The sequence below is a fragment of the Xenopus laevis genome, chromosome 1L, assembly GCF_017654675.1.
Source record: "Xenopus laevis strain J_2021 chromosome 1L, Xenopus_laevis_v10.1, whole genome shotgun sequence".
NCBI lineage: Eukaryota > Metazoa > Chordata > Amphibia > Anura > Pipidae > Xenopus > Xenopus laevis.
Window position 1 is genome coordinate 58,031,721 of NC_054371.1, and position 18,984 is coordinate 58,050,704.

The following is an 18,984-nucleotide window of genomic DNA, read 5'->3' on the forward strand; positions in this document are numbered from 1 at the left end:
CCAGTACTTTAGGATGGAACTGCTTTCTGGCAGGCTGTTGTTTCTCGTACTCAATGTAACTGAAGGACTCGCAGTGGGACCTGGATTTTACTATTGAGCGCTGTTCTTAGATCTACCAGGCAGCTGTTAATTTGTGTTAGGGAGCTGCTATCTGGTTACCTTCCCATTGTTCTGTTGTTAGGCTGCTGGAGGGGAAAGGGAGGCTTGATATCACTCCAACTTGCAGTACAGCAGTAAAGAGTGACTGAAGTTTATCAGAGCACAAGTCACATGACTGGGGACATCTGGGAAACTGACAATATGTCTAGCCCCATGTCAGATTTCAAAAATTAAATATAAAAACATCTGTTTGCTCTTTTGAGAAACGGATTTCAGTGCAAAATTCTGCTGGAGTAGCACTATTAACTGATTTTTTGAAAAACATTTTTGCCCATGACAGTATCCCTTTAACGGTGAACCACTTCTTTAACTCATGCATCTGCCTGTGTAACTCTGACCATGTCTTATAGCGGTGGCATGTGCAAAAACATCTAACTCCTATCATAAACAGTGAGATTTTTAGCTAAAGGGGTTGTTCATCTTTGAGATAACTTTAAGTATGATGTGGAGAGTGATATTCTGAGACAATTTGCAATTGGATTTCATCTTTTTTATTATTTGTGGTTTTTGAGTTACTTAGCATTTTATTCAACTAGGGATGCACCAAATTCAGGACTTGGTTCGGGATTCAGATAGGATTCGGCTTTTTCAGCAGGATTCGGATTTGGCCGAATCCTTCCGCCAGGCCGAATTGAATCCGAATCCTAATTTGCATATGCAAATTAGGGGTGGGGAAGGAAATCGCGTGACTTTTTGCTTATGCAAATTAGGATTCGAATTCGGTTCGGTATTCAGCCGAATCTTTCGAGAAAGTTCGGCCGAATCCAAAATAGTGGATTCGGTGCATCCCTATATTCAACAGCTCTCCAGTTTGCAATTTCAGCTATCTGGTTGCTAGGGTCCAAATTACCCTAGCAACCATGCATTGATGGGCAAAAAAGACTGGAATATACATAGGATAGGGCCTGAATAGAAAGAAAAGTAGCAATAACAATACATTTGTAGCCTTACAGATCATTTGCTTTACATGGGGTCAGTAAAGCTTGAAAGAGTCAGAAGAAGAAAAGAAAATAATTCAAAAACTATCAATAATAAAATATGAAGGCCAATTGTTTCTTAGAAATAGCCATGCTATAACATATTAAAAGTTAACTTAAAGGTTAACCACTCCTTTTAAAGGGGGCAAAACCGTTTTAAAACCATAGGCTAGTATTCATAAAAAGAAGGAGACAGATCTTTTTATGTTGATGTACCTCAGAAGCAAAAACTAGATAATACACTGTTTAGGCTTAACCAACAATATCGACATACGTCAGGTTTTGTTGTTTTATGAACAATCCTAAATGGCAAATTTGATGTTTTAGATTTTGATCATGGAGAGTAAAAAGAAGTGTAACCATATTATTTTTCTGCTTTTGTTGTGAAGGTTAAAGCCACTGATGCTGACTCGGGTCCCTTTGGCCAAATTCACTATTCTGTCCATGATGGATTTCATAATGCCAAGGAATCACAAAGCTTTTCGATTGACCCAGATTCTGGACGTATCTGTGTATCCAGTGATATGGACAAGGAAAATGGACCAGCTAGTTATGATCTTCTTGTCAAAGCAGAAGATGAGGTAAGTTACCTGTGCCGCTTTCCCTGTTACCTTACCTGCCATTGTTATTTGTGGACTTAAAGTATGATTATTACAAAGAGAGAATTCAACTTGTAAAAGGATTAAAAAAAAATAACCCTAGAGTTTAAACACTTGAAAAAAAGAAAACTTTCTTGGTGACATCAAAACAAGTATCACCCCCATCCATAAAATATAAATAATTATTTATTTTGTCACATTTTATGCCAGTGTCACCTGTCATTATGGTTTTGGTTCAAGTGTGTTCCAAAAGCGGACCAGGCTCCTTGCAGCCCCGGGTGCAAGCTGTACCCCCTGCCAGGGCAAACTCCAATGAAAACAGCAGCACTCCGGTATTATTGGCAAAAATGAAAAACTTTACTTAAAATGCCTAAGGCAACGTTTCGGGCTACGCAGGCCCTTTGTCAAGCCCAAGCCTGAAACGTTGCCTAAGGCATTTTAAGTAAAGTTTTTCACTTTACCTGTCATTATGGTAAAACAAATGCTAATAAAAAACAGAATGCTACTGAATTTTTTTTCTACTGTAATTTTTTTCTACTGTACTTCACAACATCAAATAAATGCTGCTGCTGAATGCATGCATATATGTTTGCACAGAAACACATACATCAGATATCAGAAAGACAAAGAATATGAGACAGACAAAAACAAAATGGAGAGGGGAACAAGTGCAGTACTAGGTTTCTACACTTTTGGTGTTTAAAGGAATTGTTCAGTATAAAAATAAAAACTAGGTAAAAATATAGGCTGTGCAAAATAAAAAATGTTTCTCATATAGTTAGTTAACCAAAAATTATCCTGTATAAAGGCTAGAGTGACTGGATGTCTAACATAATAGCCAGAACACTACTTCCTGCTTTTCAGCTCTCTTTGTTTCCACTGATTGGTTACCAGGCAGTAACCAATCAGTGACTTGAGGGGGGGGGGCACATGGGTCATATCTGTTGCTTTTGAATCTGAGCTGAATGCTGAGGATCAATTACAAACTCACTGAACAGTTATGTCCCATGTGGCCCCCCTTAAAGTCGCTAACTAACTCAGAGTTAGAAAGCTGCAAAGCAGGAAGCTGGGTTTTGTTTTGTTACATTAGACATCCTCTCATTCCAGTCTTTATACATTACATATTTGGCTTACTAACTATATTAGAAACATTTTTTTATTTTGCACAGCCTGTCTATTTACCCAGTTTTTTTTTACCCTGAACTGTTCCTTTAATATCTGGTACATAATGTGGGAAAACTACAACAGAGTACAAATTATCCAGAGATTTTTTTTATCTGTGGACTGCTTTATTATTATAGGTGCTAAATTGCACCCATAACAACCAACCAGGCCTTTGCTCTAGCTTGAAGTAGACTCCAGATTGGCTACTGTTGCACTGTATTGGTGTACATTTTGGTGACAGGTATGCAAAGTACAAAAGAAATTCAGTTTGATGTTTTTTTGCACTATGTACCTTGCAGCCTGAGGTGCAACTCTTAAAAGGAACAGCAAAAAGATGTGTCTTACTTAATGCTTTCAATTATATAGTAAAGTGTGGTAGATGGGCAGTACATGTGCACCCCTGAAGGGCCTCCTAACTTGTATGGCATTCAACACGCAAGCTAGGTAGCGTTGGAGAACCCAAGGCTCTGGGGTGCCCTGTACTTACAAACCCCTATTTTTATCCTGTGCGCCTTTACCTTTGCAGGTGGCACTTCTTCACAAATGGGAACTAAGGAAGGGCAAAATTTACTAAAGGGCAAAGTAGGTAGGTTTATGAATAGAAGGGCTCTAGTGGTGATTGTGTTTGGATTACTCAAGACACTTTGTGGTAAATTTACTGAAGGGTGAAAATTTGCCAGCTTGACATCATTTTGGTACTTCGCCGATTTACTAACGGTAAACTCTAGCGGTACTTCGCTCCCTAACGCCAGGCGAATTTGCGCTCTGATGAATAGACCTAACTACGCAAATTCACTAAGATGCAGATTTTACTGAATGTTACCTCTTGCGCCAGACTTGCCTTCGCCACCTCAGACCAGGCGAAGTGCAATAGAGTAGATAAGCGTTCCTCAAAAAATAGTCAAAAAATAGTTTAAAAAATGCTAGCCTTTTTCCTTTTCCTTTTTTCAGGGTGATAGGCTACAAAAGAGTGTAAATATTTTTTTGGGGGTAACCGGCTTCTACCCCTACATTTCCTAACATATGGCACATAAACTATACACTGGGCTCATGTGTAGGGCAATATAACAACTCTATTTTATTTTATTAAGGTTTCCTGGGCTTGTGTAGTCTAATGTATTTGCTGCAACATATACGTCCATTGAAATTTAACTTCCCACCGTATGCAAATTAGGCAACACTAGTGCAACTTCGATTCGCTTGGCGCAGTAACTCTAGCGCAACTTCGCCCGCATTCGGCGCCCTGGACGCTACTTCAGATTTTAGTGAATTAGCGTTGTCCTGGGCGAATCTACGCCTGGCGAAGTGTTGCGCTGTAAGCGAAGCCGTCGCTGGTAAATTTTTGGAGGTTAGTGAATTTACCCTAAACCCTTATCTCCCAATTTCTACCTTGCTGCTTAGGTTTGGGATTTTTTGTCATAAAGGAAAGGAATTTACTCTTGCATTGAGACATAGAATCCACCTAGGAGACAGACACATGGGGTAATGTAATAAATTGACTAACATTTGCTACTTGTCTAGTAACCCATAGTTACCAATCAGCAGGTTGCATTTACTTGCCAGCTGATTAAAAACAATAAAAACAATAAAAAATCTGATCTGAAAATCTGATAGGTGAATAAATACTGACCCACTTTTCCCACATAGGATATCCATAATCTAAGGGGCAATGCAGCTGGGTAGATTTTTTTTTTACTGTATATTTAACTCAAGGCATTCTTAATCAGTTGCAACGTAGATCATTATAATTGGGAAGCTGAGGTTTCCCCACCCTTGCATTAAATGAATAATATCATCTGTATGTATTTGCAAAAGGCACAAGTCATAAGTCTTTCATACAAATGAATTATTATAGCGTCAGAAGTTCAGAAGTAAAATAAATCAGCTGCACCACTCAATAGAAGCAGAAGGCCTTCATTACATAGATGATATATAATTTACAGAAATGTCCAATGTAGCTTAGGCATGAACCTGAACAAACATTTTCTGTTTCAGATTTACATTTTGTGTGGTTTTTAAGTAGAATTATTATTTCCTGACTGGATCTTTCATGTGACTTTTGTAATCTTTGTACTTTTTCCTCAGTCTCTCTCTCATTATCGCTTTTTTTTTAACTGTAAATGGTACTACCGATATTCTGCCTTATGCTTATTTCAGCTGGCCTTCATCTGGAACATATGTTTGTCTTAGTAAACAGATCAGTATCTCAGGGAAAATAACAGCTGCTACTTTTTCCATTCAGAGTGAGAATAAAACAGAAGAATAATGTATTTTCTGTTCCATATCACCTCTACTAAAGTGTTTGAAAGAATGTATGTGCAGTAGGAGGATGTGCCTTGTACTGTGACATGTCTCTTTGGAGGTTCTTTGAAAGTAGCATGTTTAGAAGACATTCCAGTGGTGGGCCTGACTATATAGTAAAAAATATGGCTGACATACAGTTGCTCAGCATAGTAACATAGTAAGTTAAGTTGAAAAAAGACACACGTCAATCAACTTCAACCTTTTATGTCAAATATGACCTGCCTAATTGCTAGTTGGTCCAGAGCAAGGCAAGAAAAACCTCTGAAACCTCTCCACTTGGCCTCAGATGGGAAAAAAACTGTTTCCTGACTCCAAAATGGCATTTGGACCAGTCGCTGGATCAACTTGGACTATGAGCTATCTTCTATAACCCTGTACTCCCTCATTTGCTAAAAAGCCATCGAACCCCCTTTTAAAACTATCTAGTATATCCTTAGATATCAATTTTGAAGGCACAACATTTATGATCTTGTTGCTAAGAAAGCCTGTTCAGTTTACCTCCACCTACATCAGCACCAGGACAGCTCCCACTCATATCTTTAATTCTTAATGCAGAGCTGAACATTTTGTTCACATCGTATCCTGCTCCCTCATATTTGACTATGTATTCATGCAAAGCAAATGGAATATAAATAGCAGCAGCGAGAAACAGCAATATTAGTTTTACTTCAAATTTTTTTTGTACTCTATAAGCTTTTGATTCTTCTTCTCTTATCTACACATGCAGCACAATACACAGTCTATCTCAGATACTTGTTAGGGAAGGACTGGGAACTTTTGAAAATGTCATGATTTGAGAGAGGGGTAGCACAATGAGCTTTTCTAACATTGCTATATACGCACATATTCTGAGTGATGTATCATGTACATACTTGAAATATACGAACCACCCAGTATTCATAGTCCCCCCATACACATTAGCAGGATGATCGTGATTTGCAGGTGAATCGGTACCCTACCAACAAAATAATTTAGGGCCCATGATTTCTGATGAGATCTCTGCCCAGCTTTACACTAGTGGATAGTATTTAATAGTGACACAGTAATAATGTCAACCATATACTATACCTGTAATACTACTTTTACAAATCTAGTTTTTGCTGATTTCAAGGTAGAGCACTGTTACATGCAGCTCTGGCTGTAGCATTGGAGGTGAAGGGTGTCTAAGTTGATTCAGACACACACAAACATCACAGTTCTAGAGAACAATTTTAGGTACCTGTGGTTCATACAAACAATGACTTGGCAGTAATTACTGATCAAATATTCAGTTTAACCACGTGCCTAAACTGATTTGTCAATACTTTGGGCTCCATGAAACAGTTGGATTACTCTTTATTTACTGGATGTCTTTTCGCTGGTACTGCACAGTTGGTACAATAATCAGTCATCTCACAGTTTCACCCACTAGATGATATTACACAGGCATGGTATTTGCAACACCCAGAGGTAGTAATCACTTACAGATGAACTAGTCCCCAACACTAGAAGGGTCCTCATGGTAGTGACTTCCTCAAGGAATCTCCAGAGCTTTACCACTGTTCTGGCAGGGTACTATCCCTCACGGTCTCCTCGCTGAAGCCTCTCACTGCTCTACTAAATACTTATACTCATTTCTAGAGTGGGCTATTACAGAAATTTCCTCATACTAACTTCTCCTACTGAGGCCTACCTCCACCTCAAGCTCTCCAGTACCAGCCACCCCCCTCCTGCAAGTGTGGTCCAAAGAGACAGAGCACATGGTAGCTTCTCTTTTTAAAGATTAGAGAAACCTGGTACCTATGGCCAACTACAGAACTAACAAGGAACACTCGACTGTGAAACAGGACAAGCCCTTGGCTTAATTTACCCTTATGGAGACTGGCTGAAGTAAATGTGAGCAAAACCATTACCCTCCTACATAAGCTTAATTCAGTCTGTCTACAAAATATTTGGAATTGCAGCATCATAGGTGCAGCCCACCGACCCAGTTAGTTGCTTTACCTCATTCGCTGCACTGGCTGATACTGGTCTGAAAGTTCCTTTTTTTACGCCTCCAGGAAACTGAACTTTCTGGTTAAAAAGCAAAGTGGTCCTGCTGCTTACACAAGAAATGATTGGATGTCAAATGCAAAAGTAACAGCATTGGTCTAATACTATTTTTTTATCTGTGAATTCCATTTTTGTTAATACCCTCAATGAATCACAAAAAACCCTTTCACATGAAGAATGTCTTCTTTTGTTGTCAATGGGACACAATAAGCTGCAATTGTGATCAAGCTGTCATATGCTCTTTTTTACAATAAAAACTGGGCTTTTATCTTCAAGGAATTTTATGGCAGAATGGAAGAGCAAAACATTTAAAAAGACTTTTGATGACTTCAAAAAATAGACTGTTGACCATATGCAATCCTTTATAATTATAATCAGAGTCCTGTCCCCAAGACTATATTGCACGAGTGGTTCACATATTGTACATTCATTTTTAGAAAGAGTGTCATAATTCTATCAGCAACATCCAATTTCACATTCCCCTTTTAAAGTTTAATGGGGTTATGTAATAAAAGGCACTAAGTTTTCCCAGCGGCAGTAACCTATAGCAACCAATCAGCAAGTAACATTTAGCGGTCACCAAAAGCAAGTATCTTATTTAGTTGCTAATGGTTACTGCTCCTGGGCAAACTTAGCGCCTTATATGACATATGGGAAAATTATTTTTGGGAGACAAAAATAAGAATTCATCTGAATAATCTGAATATAGTGCTCATTTACAACCCCCAACTACAGGACAACTGAACTTCTGCATAATTGCATCCAATGAGGATGGATCTATCCCACCTTATGTTTCAAATTACACACAAATGAGCCAATTGATTCTGAGGAACCTTGGAACTATCATCAGGTTTCAGAGTTGCCACTGGATGGGGATGTATCATACTTGTGCCTAAAGAATCAAACTCAAATGTCGTTTTGACACCTATCGCTGAACATTTTTTGCATTATTGTGTTCAATTTGTAGGAATCCAAAATTTTTAAGGGTCAGCGCTAATTCAAAGCTCAGGGGAAAAAAAATATATGATGAAAAGGGGAAAAGAAAATTTTTTTTTCATAGTGTAGTATTTACTGAGAGTTGTAGTTCCACAACCAAGATAAACTCTTTGGTGCAGTTACCCTTTACGATTCGCCACGTGTGGCTATTAGATGGGTACTTACAGACGTTTAAGTCTAACATATGCACATCAAAATTTGTAGAAAATGAAGCTGTAGAATATTCTTTCTAGATTTCAGTAGTTAAAATAGGCATAAAGTCACTTTTCCATGCAAGTCCGTGCTGTTGCAAGTTTTTCCAGTGGTTTGTGTTATAGGTTCCGACCCGCGTTGCCTTCACGCTCCACTTGTTGCTTGTTACTTCCTGGACGCTTGGATGTGACGTCAGCCGCCTATGCCTTACGCATTTCGTCGCTCACCGACTTCATCAGAGCCATATAGTTCTACTCAGCCGTATGTGTCTGTACCGCTTCTGGGGTCCGGATATCCTGTGCCGCGTTGTGAAGCACCTGCACCTGCTTTTTACTCGAGGAGAAACAAGGACTGTCGGGTCAGATAACAAAGGGGAAGATTCAGAGACTTTGGTCACACAACTTTTTATAAGTAAATTGTGTTCAATTTGTGCAAAGTGCCAGTGTTCTGACATCACACCCCTTTTCAACTACAATTACACCAGAACAGTGAATAATTAGACTGCAATGTGGATTAAAAAACATGGTGAATTGAGTTTTACTGTATACGTCTCAAGAGAACTGCCCACACTAATGTGCATAATATGTGTGAGCAAATTTTAAGTATAATAGTTGAAATAACATCTGGTATTATATTCATGCAGCTCTGTTGACAGGTCATGAATGGAAATTCCATGTACAGTATTTCCATGTGTACCCAAAGTATAAACAAGTGATTTGTACATTTTTCATGGTCAGTTAAAAGTTCATCTTTAAAAACAGAGGAGTAGTACATCAAACATTACTTGAAACACCCCAGTGGTTTGATTTGCAAGTGATGAAACACAACAGGTATAAGCACAAGGAGAGAAGGCCTTCTTATTCATGAGGCGAGACTCTCCTAGTGTGTTTTTTTTATATGTATCTTTGTTGCTATTAATTTCTGAATAGAGAAAGCCAGTCGGATGACTAGCAAAACGTCTTCAAGAGAAAAATACAAATACTATTTCTACCAAAGTGCATTACCTTGCATTTATCAACATTTAACCTCGTTTTCCAGTTTGCTGCCCAGTTTTCTAAGTTAGTGAAATCACTTTGCACAGTGGCAGCATCCTGCGTGGAACTTATAGTTCTGCACAATTTAGAATCATCAGCAGAAATCAAAATAGTACTTTCAATGCCCACCTCCAGGTTATTTATAAACAAGTTAAAAAGAAAAGGACCAGTGACAGGCAACTAACAACATTGGTCCAATTAGAAAATGTTCAGTTTACCACTAGTGATGGGAGAAGTTTAAGTAGATTACATCCACTGCCATTCTAGAATCAAGGTTTCTGCTCACCTCCTCATAAAAATGAAATTAGTCTGGCAAGATCTGATTAGCCAGAGTTTAGCTCCCTTCTAAAGAATGAGGATTCCTGGAACTCCCTGTAGTTTCCATTTAAAAAAGATATATGTAAATGTTTGTGGGAGAAGAGAATGGGAGGCTTTTGTATTTTTTATTTTTTTTATGTTCAAAGATGGAGTTCGATACAGTATATATCATTGCTATCAAAATCAGTATCAGTCTGACTGTTTACATTCCCATTCATTTCTATGGGATTCTTTCACCCATTGATAAATTCTCTTTTAAAAATCCCATAGAAATGAATGGAGAGTGATGGTATTTCACTCTAGAGGACTGTGGCGATCGCTAACTTCACTTTTTGATAAATACCACTTGGATCTGACTCCTGAAACAATGTTGACAGCCAGCCGATTAAAGCTAATTTAAAGAACTGACCGATGACTTTTGCGACATTGTTTATAGAGTAAGACGCAGAGAACAGAAAGGAATAGGGCAGCATGGTGACATTTCTACCTTGCAGTACTGGGGTACTGTGTTTGATTCCTACCTTGGGCTGTCTGCAAGGAATCTGTATATTCCTCCATTTTTCGATTAAAGTGAAAGATTGGCTGAGATCAGGCTAAAGTTAGACCTCTTTAGTAAATTTGATTTTGATTATGATGAAACTTGATGATATATAGGATTAAAAGTGGTTTATCCACAATGCCACAATATGGTTACATTTTTGTGTGGTTTTCTCCATCACAGCCATTAATTCACATGAGTGAACTAACTGCTTTACATTTCAACATTTCAAGGTGACCCAACTACTCATGTGTGTCCATAATGGAGTTATAATGAAAGTATTTTGGCAGCTTGTTACTTCATTCAGAGAGCATACACTCTGCCTTTAACAGATTTAGATTGAAATTATCTGAAGAAATAGGATATTTTATAGCATTTTTAATATGTGAACACATTACATATTATTGCATATATATATATATATATATATATATATATATATATATATATATATATATATATATATATATATATATATATATATATATATATATATATTTATATAAGCTAAGGTAAAATGTATGTTAGCTGAATATTTTGCCCAATATTCTTTGAAACAATCATGATTCTTTTTTGAATTACATTTTGAGTATAATGTAAACAGGAAAACTCTGAGGCAGTTTGAGTCAGCATCTCTCCGGCAAGTAGCTTGTTTCTAGGGTACAATTTATCCTACCAACCAGGTGGTCTCAGAGAGAAATAGTTTTTTGTCTAGTCAGGGTAAGTGACCACCATTTGAAAGTTGAAAAGAGGCATAATGAAAAAGGAAAATAATTCAAAATCTATAAAATATGAAAATACCAGTTGAAAAATTGCCAAACATAGGCCATTCTATAATATACTAAAAGTTGCTACGGTGAACTACAACCTTTAGATTTTTACTGCTAGTACCTGTACAAGACTGGTGCATCTTTCTTGGGCCACAGATCAATTTGGCTAAATCACTCTGCATTAACTCATTGCAACTGCCAAGTAAATTACAGAACAGATCTCAATCAAATGGCACTAGATATATGTAAATGTTTGTGGGAGAAGAGAATGGGAGGCTTTTGTATTTTTTATTTTTTTTATGTTCAAAGATGGAGTTCTAAGATACAGTATATATCATTGCTATCAAAATCAGTATCAGTCTGACTGTTTACATTCCCATTCATTTCTATGGGATTCTTTCACCCATTGATAAATTCTCTTTTAAAAATCCCATAATTCCCAAAAATAATTCAAAATCTATAAAATATGAAAATACCAGTTGAAAAATTGCCAAACATAGGCCATTCTATAATATACTAAAAGTTGCTACGGTGAACTACAACCTTTAGATTTTTACTGCTAGTACCTGTACAAGACTGGTGCATCTTTCTTGGGCCACAGATCAATTTGGCTAAATCACTCTGCATTAACTCATTGCAACTGCCAAGTAAATTACAGAACAGATCTCAATCAAATGGCACTATTCATTGCCAGAAACTCGCTGGTGTCCTGCTTATAGAGAAAACATCTCTACTATTATTGGCTGCAATTAAAGCCAGGGCCTTTAGCTGAAACACAATAGGAGAAAGTGCGTTGGTGTCGGCAGAAAAGAATATCAAGGATTAAACTGACATTTTACATAATGGTCGCTGTTACTGGAGCAACACTGATTGCCATGAACAATGTCCTTTTAACTACTTGCTGCTTTTTTAATTAGCTGAGGCTGGCTATACGAAATGTTATAAAAAAAATACAGTATATATATAGCCGAGGTAGAGTTTTTCAGCACATTTTGGGTGCTGAAAAACTCGGCTTATACTCGAGTATATACGGTATTAGAGTACATTAAAAAAAATCAGTTTATAAAGGTCCCTATGGTTTGCTGTTAAGGTGTAGAAAAGCCAGCAGAAAACACTATTCCTATCCTGCTCTTAGCTTTTAAAATCTTAAAGATACTGAAACTGATTTTTTGAGTTATATCTACAGGTAAGGGATCCATTATCAGGAAACCCATTATCCAGAAAGCTCCAAATTACGGAAAGGCCATCTCCCATAGACTCCATTTTATATAAATAATCCACATTATTAAAAATAATTTTCTTTTTCTCTGTAATATAAAACAGTAGCTTGTACTAAGATATAATTAATCCTTAGTGAAAGCAAAACCAGCCTATTATGTTAATTTAATGTTTGCGTGATTTTCCAGTAGACTTACAGCACGAAGATCCAAATTATGGAAATTTGGAAACTACCATGTCCCGAGTATTCTGGATAACAAGTCCCTTACCTGTATATTTTATAAATTTACATCCAGGGCCGGGCCAAACCAGCCGGACGCCCTAGACAACCCAATCGGATTCCCCCTCCCACCCCACCACGCACATGCATGCTCGTGCGGCCGAATTGGAAATCGATGGATGGGAGGCAGACACGAAGGAGAACGACGGAAGGGAGGGTGACACGAGTGAGGGGATAATGACGGAAGGGAGGGTGACTGGAGGGAGGGGAGAACAACAGAGGGTGTGACAGGAGGGAGGGGAGAATGACAGAGGGTGACAGGAGGGAGGGGAGAATGACGGAGGGGGGCAATACGAGGGAGTGGAGAACGGCGGAGGGGGGGTGACTGGAGGAAGGGGAGAGCGACAGAGGGGATTGGTGAAAGAGGGAAGGAAGGGGAGTAAGACTGAGGGGTGCGAACACGGGCTGGGGTAGGCAGAGGACAATTTTAGAGGTAGCTGCCCAGCGCCCCCCTATAATTGTCCCCTAGGCAGCTGCCTCTTCTGCCTACCCCTAGTTCAAGCCCTGTATACATCTCTGTGCCTTATGAAGGATGTTCATTTCATGTTGACTTGTTGAACTGTCAAAAAACCTGGCAGAAATAAAATACACCTTTCATGTACAGTATGTATACGTTGCATACTATATAGCATAGTATAATATTTTAAAAATGATCAATTTTTGCAATGCTATACATTTGCCATTAAAACATACGATAGGAATATACAATAGCTCCTCAAAATAGGAAAGTACTTATCTTAGAAAATGTATTGCTCACAACAATATAATGGTCTTTTAAAGAATCATCAATATAATAAATTATTGGATTTGTGTGTACTAAATGTATGTAAAAATGCATGTGCCTTGTTCTCAATGCCTTTTTCTTTGCTTCCCAGGGTGGGCTAAGTGCCCAAGCCTTCGTTCGAGTTGACATTGAAGACATAAATGATAATGCCCCCGTGTTTGATCCTTCTACATACGTGACAAGCATTAGCAGCCACACCCAGCCAGGAACAGAGATCCTAAATGTCATGGCCACAGACAGAGATAAAGGATTGTTCGGTGAAGTGACTTATGAACTTCTATCAGGAGAACACTCGTCTTTGTTTACCATTGACTCATCTACAGGTTCTGACATTCACTTTATCATTACTCAAATGTTCTTGAAGTTATGAATAGCTTTAGGCTAGCTGTAGACAGGGCATGCCTTCAAAATCGAAAATACATATTGCTCTCTAGAAGCACCAGTTACCCAGATGTAGTTGGTTTAGCCTTTATCGCAATCCTCTTTTGTTGGATATCACTGAATGTAATGCATTTATTATTTGATTTATTTCCTGGTATTAATATAGCACTGACACATTTACACTGTACTGTGTGTATGTGTATATAATAATATACATTATTCACATAATCTCCAGCGGAATTTACAGTCTAACTCCCATATGTAAAAAGGGTGCTAAGTTGCCCAGTAGCAGTAGCCCAAGATTTTTGCTTTTAAACAGGTGACCAGTAAATGCTACCGGCTGATTGGTTGCTATGGGCTACTGCACCTGGGCAAAATGAATGCCTTTTATTACATAACCCCATAAGGCTTTTATCACATTTAAGGTGGCCATACACGTTAAAATAACGATCTTTTCTGCGACCATAGGCTGTTCGTTTTCAATGCAGACATTTAGAGCTGAATCATCAGATATACAAGTAGAATAGATTTCTACCTGTATCTGACGATTCAGCAGTAAACAGTGGCCAATGTATGGGCAAATAGAAATTTTCCAACCTGGCAACCAAAGTCTTTTACCGATATCGGTATGCTCGTTTCCCGCCATACACTTAGCGAATATTGTACGATACTTCTGTTAACCTGCCATATGTTTTTTAAATGTGTGGGAGGAAACCGGAGTACCTGGAGTAGACACAGGGAGAACATACAAACTTCCTGAAGATAGTGTCCTGGCTGGAATTAGCCCAGCACTGCAGAGCAGCAGTTCTACCCACTGAGCCACTATGCGCATGATATTTTTTGTGGGGTACATGGTTTTATTATCTTCAACAATATGTGCTGAATAGTTTGGTTTTTGTTGAGGTATCCATAGACCTCTGATAAGAAATATATGCTGAAAGCAATGACAATGATGTATGGTGGATATGACATTACTGATTGACTGTTATTTAGTGTGGTTGGGAAGAGACACAAGAAGGGGAGAAAAAAAGGGAGTAACTTCTTGTAGTTTATTTTAGGGTTTGCTCCCAACATGTTATTAGCTAGTGTGACATTGCTCAGAAATTTTATAGTTGTCCATATATATACTAAGAATGTTTTCATTTATAAAAAAGACCAGGCAGTGTAGCATCTGTTGCACCTCTTTGGTGTTTCTCAAATAGCTGCAATGGAACTATAATGCCTGTAGTTGCGCATTCACACTGCAGTAGTGCTCATTATAACTCTGTGAGCTGTACAGGGCTTTGGAGTTTCATGAATGAAACAGATGACAGGTACCAAATCTGTCAGGTGTGTTCCAGCAGAGGTTCTAATTGTTTATTGAACATGTTCCCCTTCAGCACCAGCCCAAAAATGCATAGTTAACTATATCATAATGCAGTGCTGTCCAACTTCTATGGTACAGAGGGCCGAAATTTTTGTGGTCTACATGGTGGAGGGCCGATAATGGAAGCCAGTGTTAGTCACTCCCTGTTTTCAGACCACACCCACTTTAAACCACACCCATGTTACCACAAGACCAGTTGTTGCACATACCCACTGCCATGTATATCGCACTGTGTGTTGGAATAAAAGCCGCATCTTTAAACTAACCCGTAGCGACTACCTTTGATGTTTGGGTCAGCGCCGGAATGCGGGTCCAATCTTATGCATAGACATACCGGACGGAAGTGGCCGGGGTTCCCGTGAGAGCTGCGACCAACGGAGACACGCTACACTGCACATTGGTGAGCTCTGCTACTTTTACACATCCATAACCATTGTCACCACAAGACCATGTCCACATTAATAGCACACCAAAAAACCAAATGGTTGGTGCTCACTGCAGGGAGCCAGGGATGTCACTCATATGTGAAAAAAGTTAAGTCATATTAAGACATACCCCTAAATCCATATGCCTCCTCATCCCCTGTGTATAATACAATCCCCCAGTACATGTTTAAACACCTTAGGGGCCTCTAACAATAATTTTCAAATGCTAAAAAAAACCCACACACAGAGTGCAAATAGCAGGCAAAGTATGACACACACAGGGATCATAGGGCAGGCAAAGTATGATACACACAGGGATCATAGGACAGGCAAAGTATGACAGACACAGGGAACATAGGACAGGCAGAGTATGGCACACACAGGGATCATAGGGCAGGCAAAGTATGACAGACACAGGAAGCATAGGGAAGGCAGAACAAAGCAGGAGACAGGGAAACCTATCAGGACCACTCTAAGATGTACTACATACAGTGATACAGTGCTGATGCCACATTAGCATTTTGAATAAGGTGTAAACAATGTGGGCAGTTTCAGTCTGGGTCTCAGGTGTGAACAGTACAGGGCTTTTACGGTGTGAACAATAGAGGTGTTTAGAAGTGGAACAATTCAGAGGGATTACATGTGTGAACACTACAGGGGATTACAGTCTGAATTTGATTAAACAATGCAGGGGCCAGTTAATCTCAGTACTGATACCTTTTAAAACGTACACATGGTAAACAGACACAGCAGGCAGACTTTCATGTGGAGGGCCACACAAGGGAGGGCTGCGGGCCGCCAGTTGGACAGCCCTGTCATAATGGATTATATGTTAAATCATTAAAGTGATGCCACCATCTAAAAAAGTTCTTCAGAAATTAAATTTTTTTAAAATCTCTGATGCCTCTTAACTGCAAGAGCTACTCTCAACCCATGGGTAATGAGCCACTGCTTCTCATAATGCACAATTAATGATCTTATGGAGCAACAAAGGTTTTTGGGGGAGGAATTTCTCTACTGATTACAAGACCAGTTGTTGCACATACCCACTGCCATGTATATCGCACTGTGTGTTGGAATAAAAGCCGCATCTTTAAACTAACCCGTAGCGACTACCTTTGATGTTTGGGTCAGCGCCGGAATGCGGGTCCAATCTTATGCATAGACATACCGGACGGAAGTGGCCGGGGTTCCCGTGAGAGCTGCGACCAACGGAGACACGCTACACTGCACATTGGTGAGCTCTGCTACTTTTACACATCCATAACCATTGTCACCACAAGACCATGTCCACATTAATAGCACACCAAAAAACCAAATGGTTGGTGCTCACTGCAGGGAGCCAGGGATGTCACTCATATGTGAAAAAAGTTAAGTCATATTAAGACATACCCCTAAATCCATATGCCTCCTCATCCCCTGTGTATAATACAATCCCCCAGTACATGTTTAAACACCTTAGGGGCCTCTAACAATAATTTTCAAATGCTAAAAAAAACCCACACACAGAGTGCAAATAGCAGGCAAAGTATGACACACACAGGGATCATAGGGCAGGCAAAGTATGATACACACAGGGATCATAGGACAGGCAAAGTATGACAGACACAGGGAACATAGGACAGGCAGAGTATGGCACACACAGGGATCATAGGGCAGGCAAAGTATGACAGACACAGGAAGCATAGGGAAGGCAGAACAAAGCAGGAGACAGGGAAACCTATCAGGACCACTCTAAGATGTACTACATACAGTGATACAGTGCTGATGCCACATTAGCATTTTGAATAAGGTGTAAACAATGTGGGCAGTTTCAGTCTGGGTCTCAGGTGTGAACAGTACAGGGCTTTTACGGTGTGAACAATAGAGGTGTTTAGAAGTGGAACAATTCAGAGGGATTACATGTGTGAACACTACAGGGGATTACAGTCTGAATTTGATTAAACAATGCAGGGGCCAGTTAATCTCAGTACTGATACCTTTTAAAACGTACACATGGTAAACAGACACAGCAGGCAGACTTTCATGTGGAGGGCCACACAAGGGAGGGCTGCGGGCCGCCAGTTGGACAGCCCTGTCATAATGGATTATATGTTAAATCATTAAAGTGATGCCACCATCTAAAAAAGTTCTTCAGAAATTAAATTTTTTTAAAATCTCTGATGCCTCTTAACTGCAAGAGCTACTCTCAACCCATGGGTAATGAGCCACTGCTTCTCATAATGCACAATTAATGATCTTATGGAGCAACAAAGGTTTTTGGGGGAGGAATTTCTCTACTGATAGAAAAGGAAATATCCATCCATAGTTCCCAGTAAAGCACTGCCACTTGTGGCCATGTTATACTGATAAAATGCAAGAATACACAATGGCAATAACTGTAAACCTGCGTGACACCTGGGTTGCGCAAATTTTTGTTTTACATGGCAAATAAATCAGTGCAACCCATTAATTGATTATTTAAGTTATGTTCTATGCAATGCCTGATCCTTTAAAATTTAAATCAATCACTTAATATGATCAGCCAATTACCCAATATAGTGGTTACCAGAATATATATTAACAGTTTTCTGTGACAAACCAGGGTACCAAGTTATATTCCAATCATACTAATGAGTTTAGTAAGTGATGACGTGTTTTTGCAGGGTATTCATCTTGCACCATTACTTAATTAACATTTATCTTTTCGCCACAGCAGTCTGGCATTGTGACTCAGATGATGAGCTGCAGTGGCTGGGAGAGAACACATTATGCATGCCAATGCTCTTTATAGACTTCTTCATCATAGAAACTGTAATGTTTGTACATTACTGATCTAATGTCATAAGATCAGTTCAACTGTGATCAATATGGTTGCTCATCACATACATATATACCTATTCAGAATACTAGTTCATGTATGTTTCACAATCCTATAAGTCCACAGCAACATTACTTTTATGAAGAGAATGACTTCATGCAGCTTTGGACAATAAATAGTGGCACACTTGGATGGCACAGTGATATTTCTGTCTATAAAATGTAAGAATAATGTTCCTGTTCTGGCTACACTATATATATGCACATAGGGTCGGACTGGGGGGCCCAGGGCCAATCGGGGCTGCTGTCACAGGGCCCCGTCCTCCTGGCATTTCCCGGAGCCACCTCCTGACCTCCAGCCCCCTGCCTGCCTCCACGTATGCGCCATTTGCGTTCGTGCAAAAGATGTGACGCGTGTGCGCAGAAGACGCGCTACATCAACAGTTTTAACTTTTCTGAGGCAGCTGGGGGATCGGGTCTGGGCTGGCGGGGGCCCACTGGGTTTTTTTCCTGGAGCTGAAACAAATCATTACAGAAGTTGCAGGGGGAAAAGGTGTCTTCCTTAATCGGCATAGGAGATCTCGTACAGACTTTACTCACACAATCTAACAGGCAAGGGGGTGGGTCTTCCCACAATACTAAAACTAAT

The 18,984-nt window shown here is 39.3% G+C and overlaps 1 protein-coding gene across 1 annotated transcript in view; it reads left to right on the forward strand.

Annotated features, from left to right (window-relative positions):
- dchs2.L (dachsous cadherin-related 2 L homeolog) overlaps nucleotides 1–18,984 on the forward strand; it is a 172,107-nt gene that overhangs the window by 84,552 nt on the left and 68,571 nt on the right. Inside the window, exons 2-3 of the mRNA XM_041589424.1 lie at nucleotides 1,526–1,717; nucleotides 13,456–13,687. Coding sequence (XP_041445358.1) covers nucleotides 1,526–1,717; nucleotides 13,456–13,687 — 424 coding nt within the window. The remainder of the gene's footprint in view (nucleotides 1–1,525; nucleotides 1,718–13,455; nucleotides 13,688–18,984) is intronic.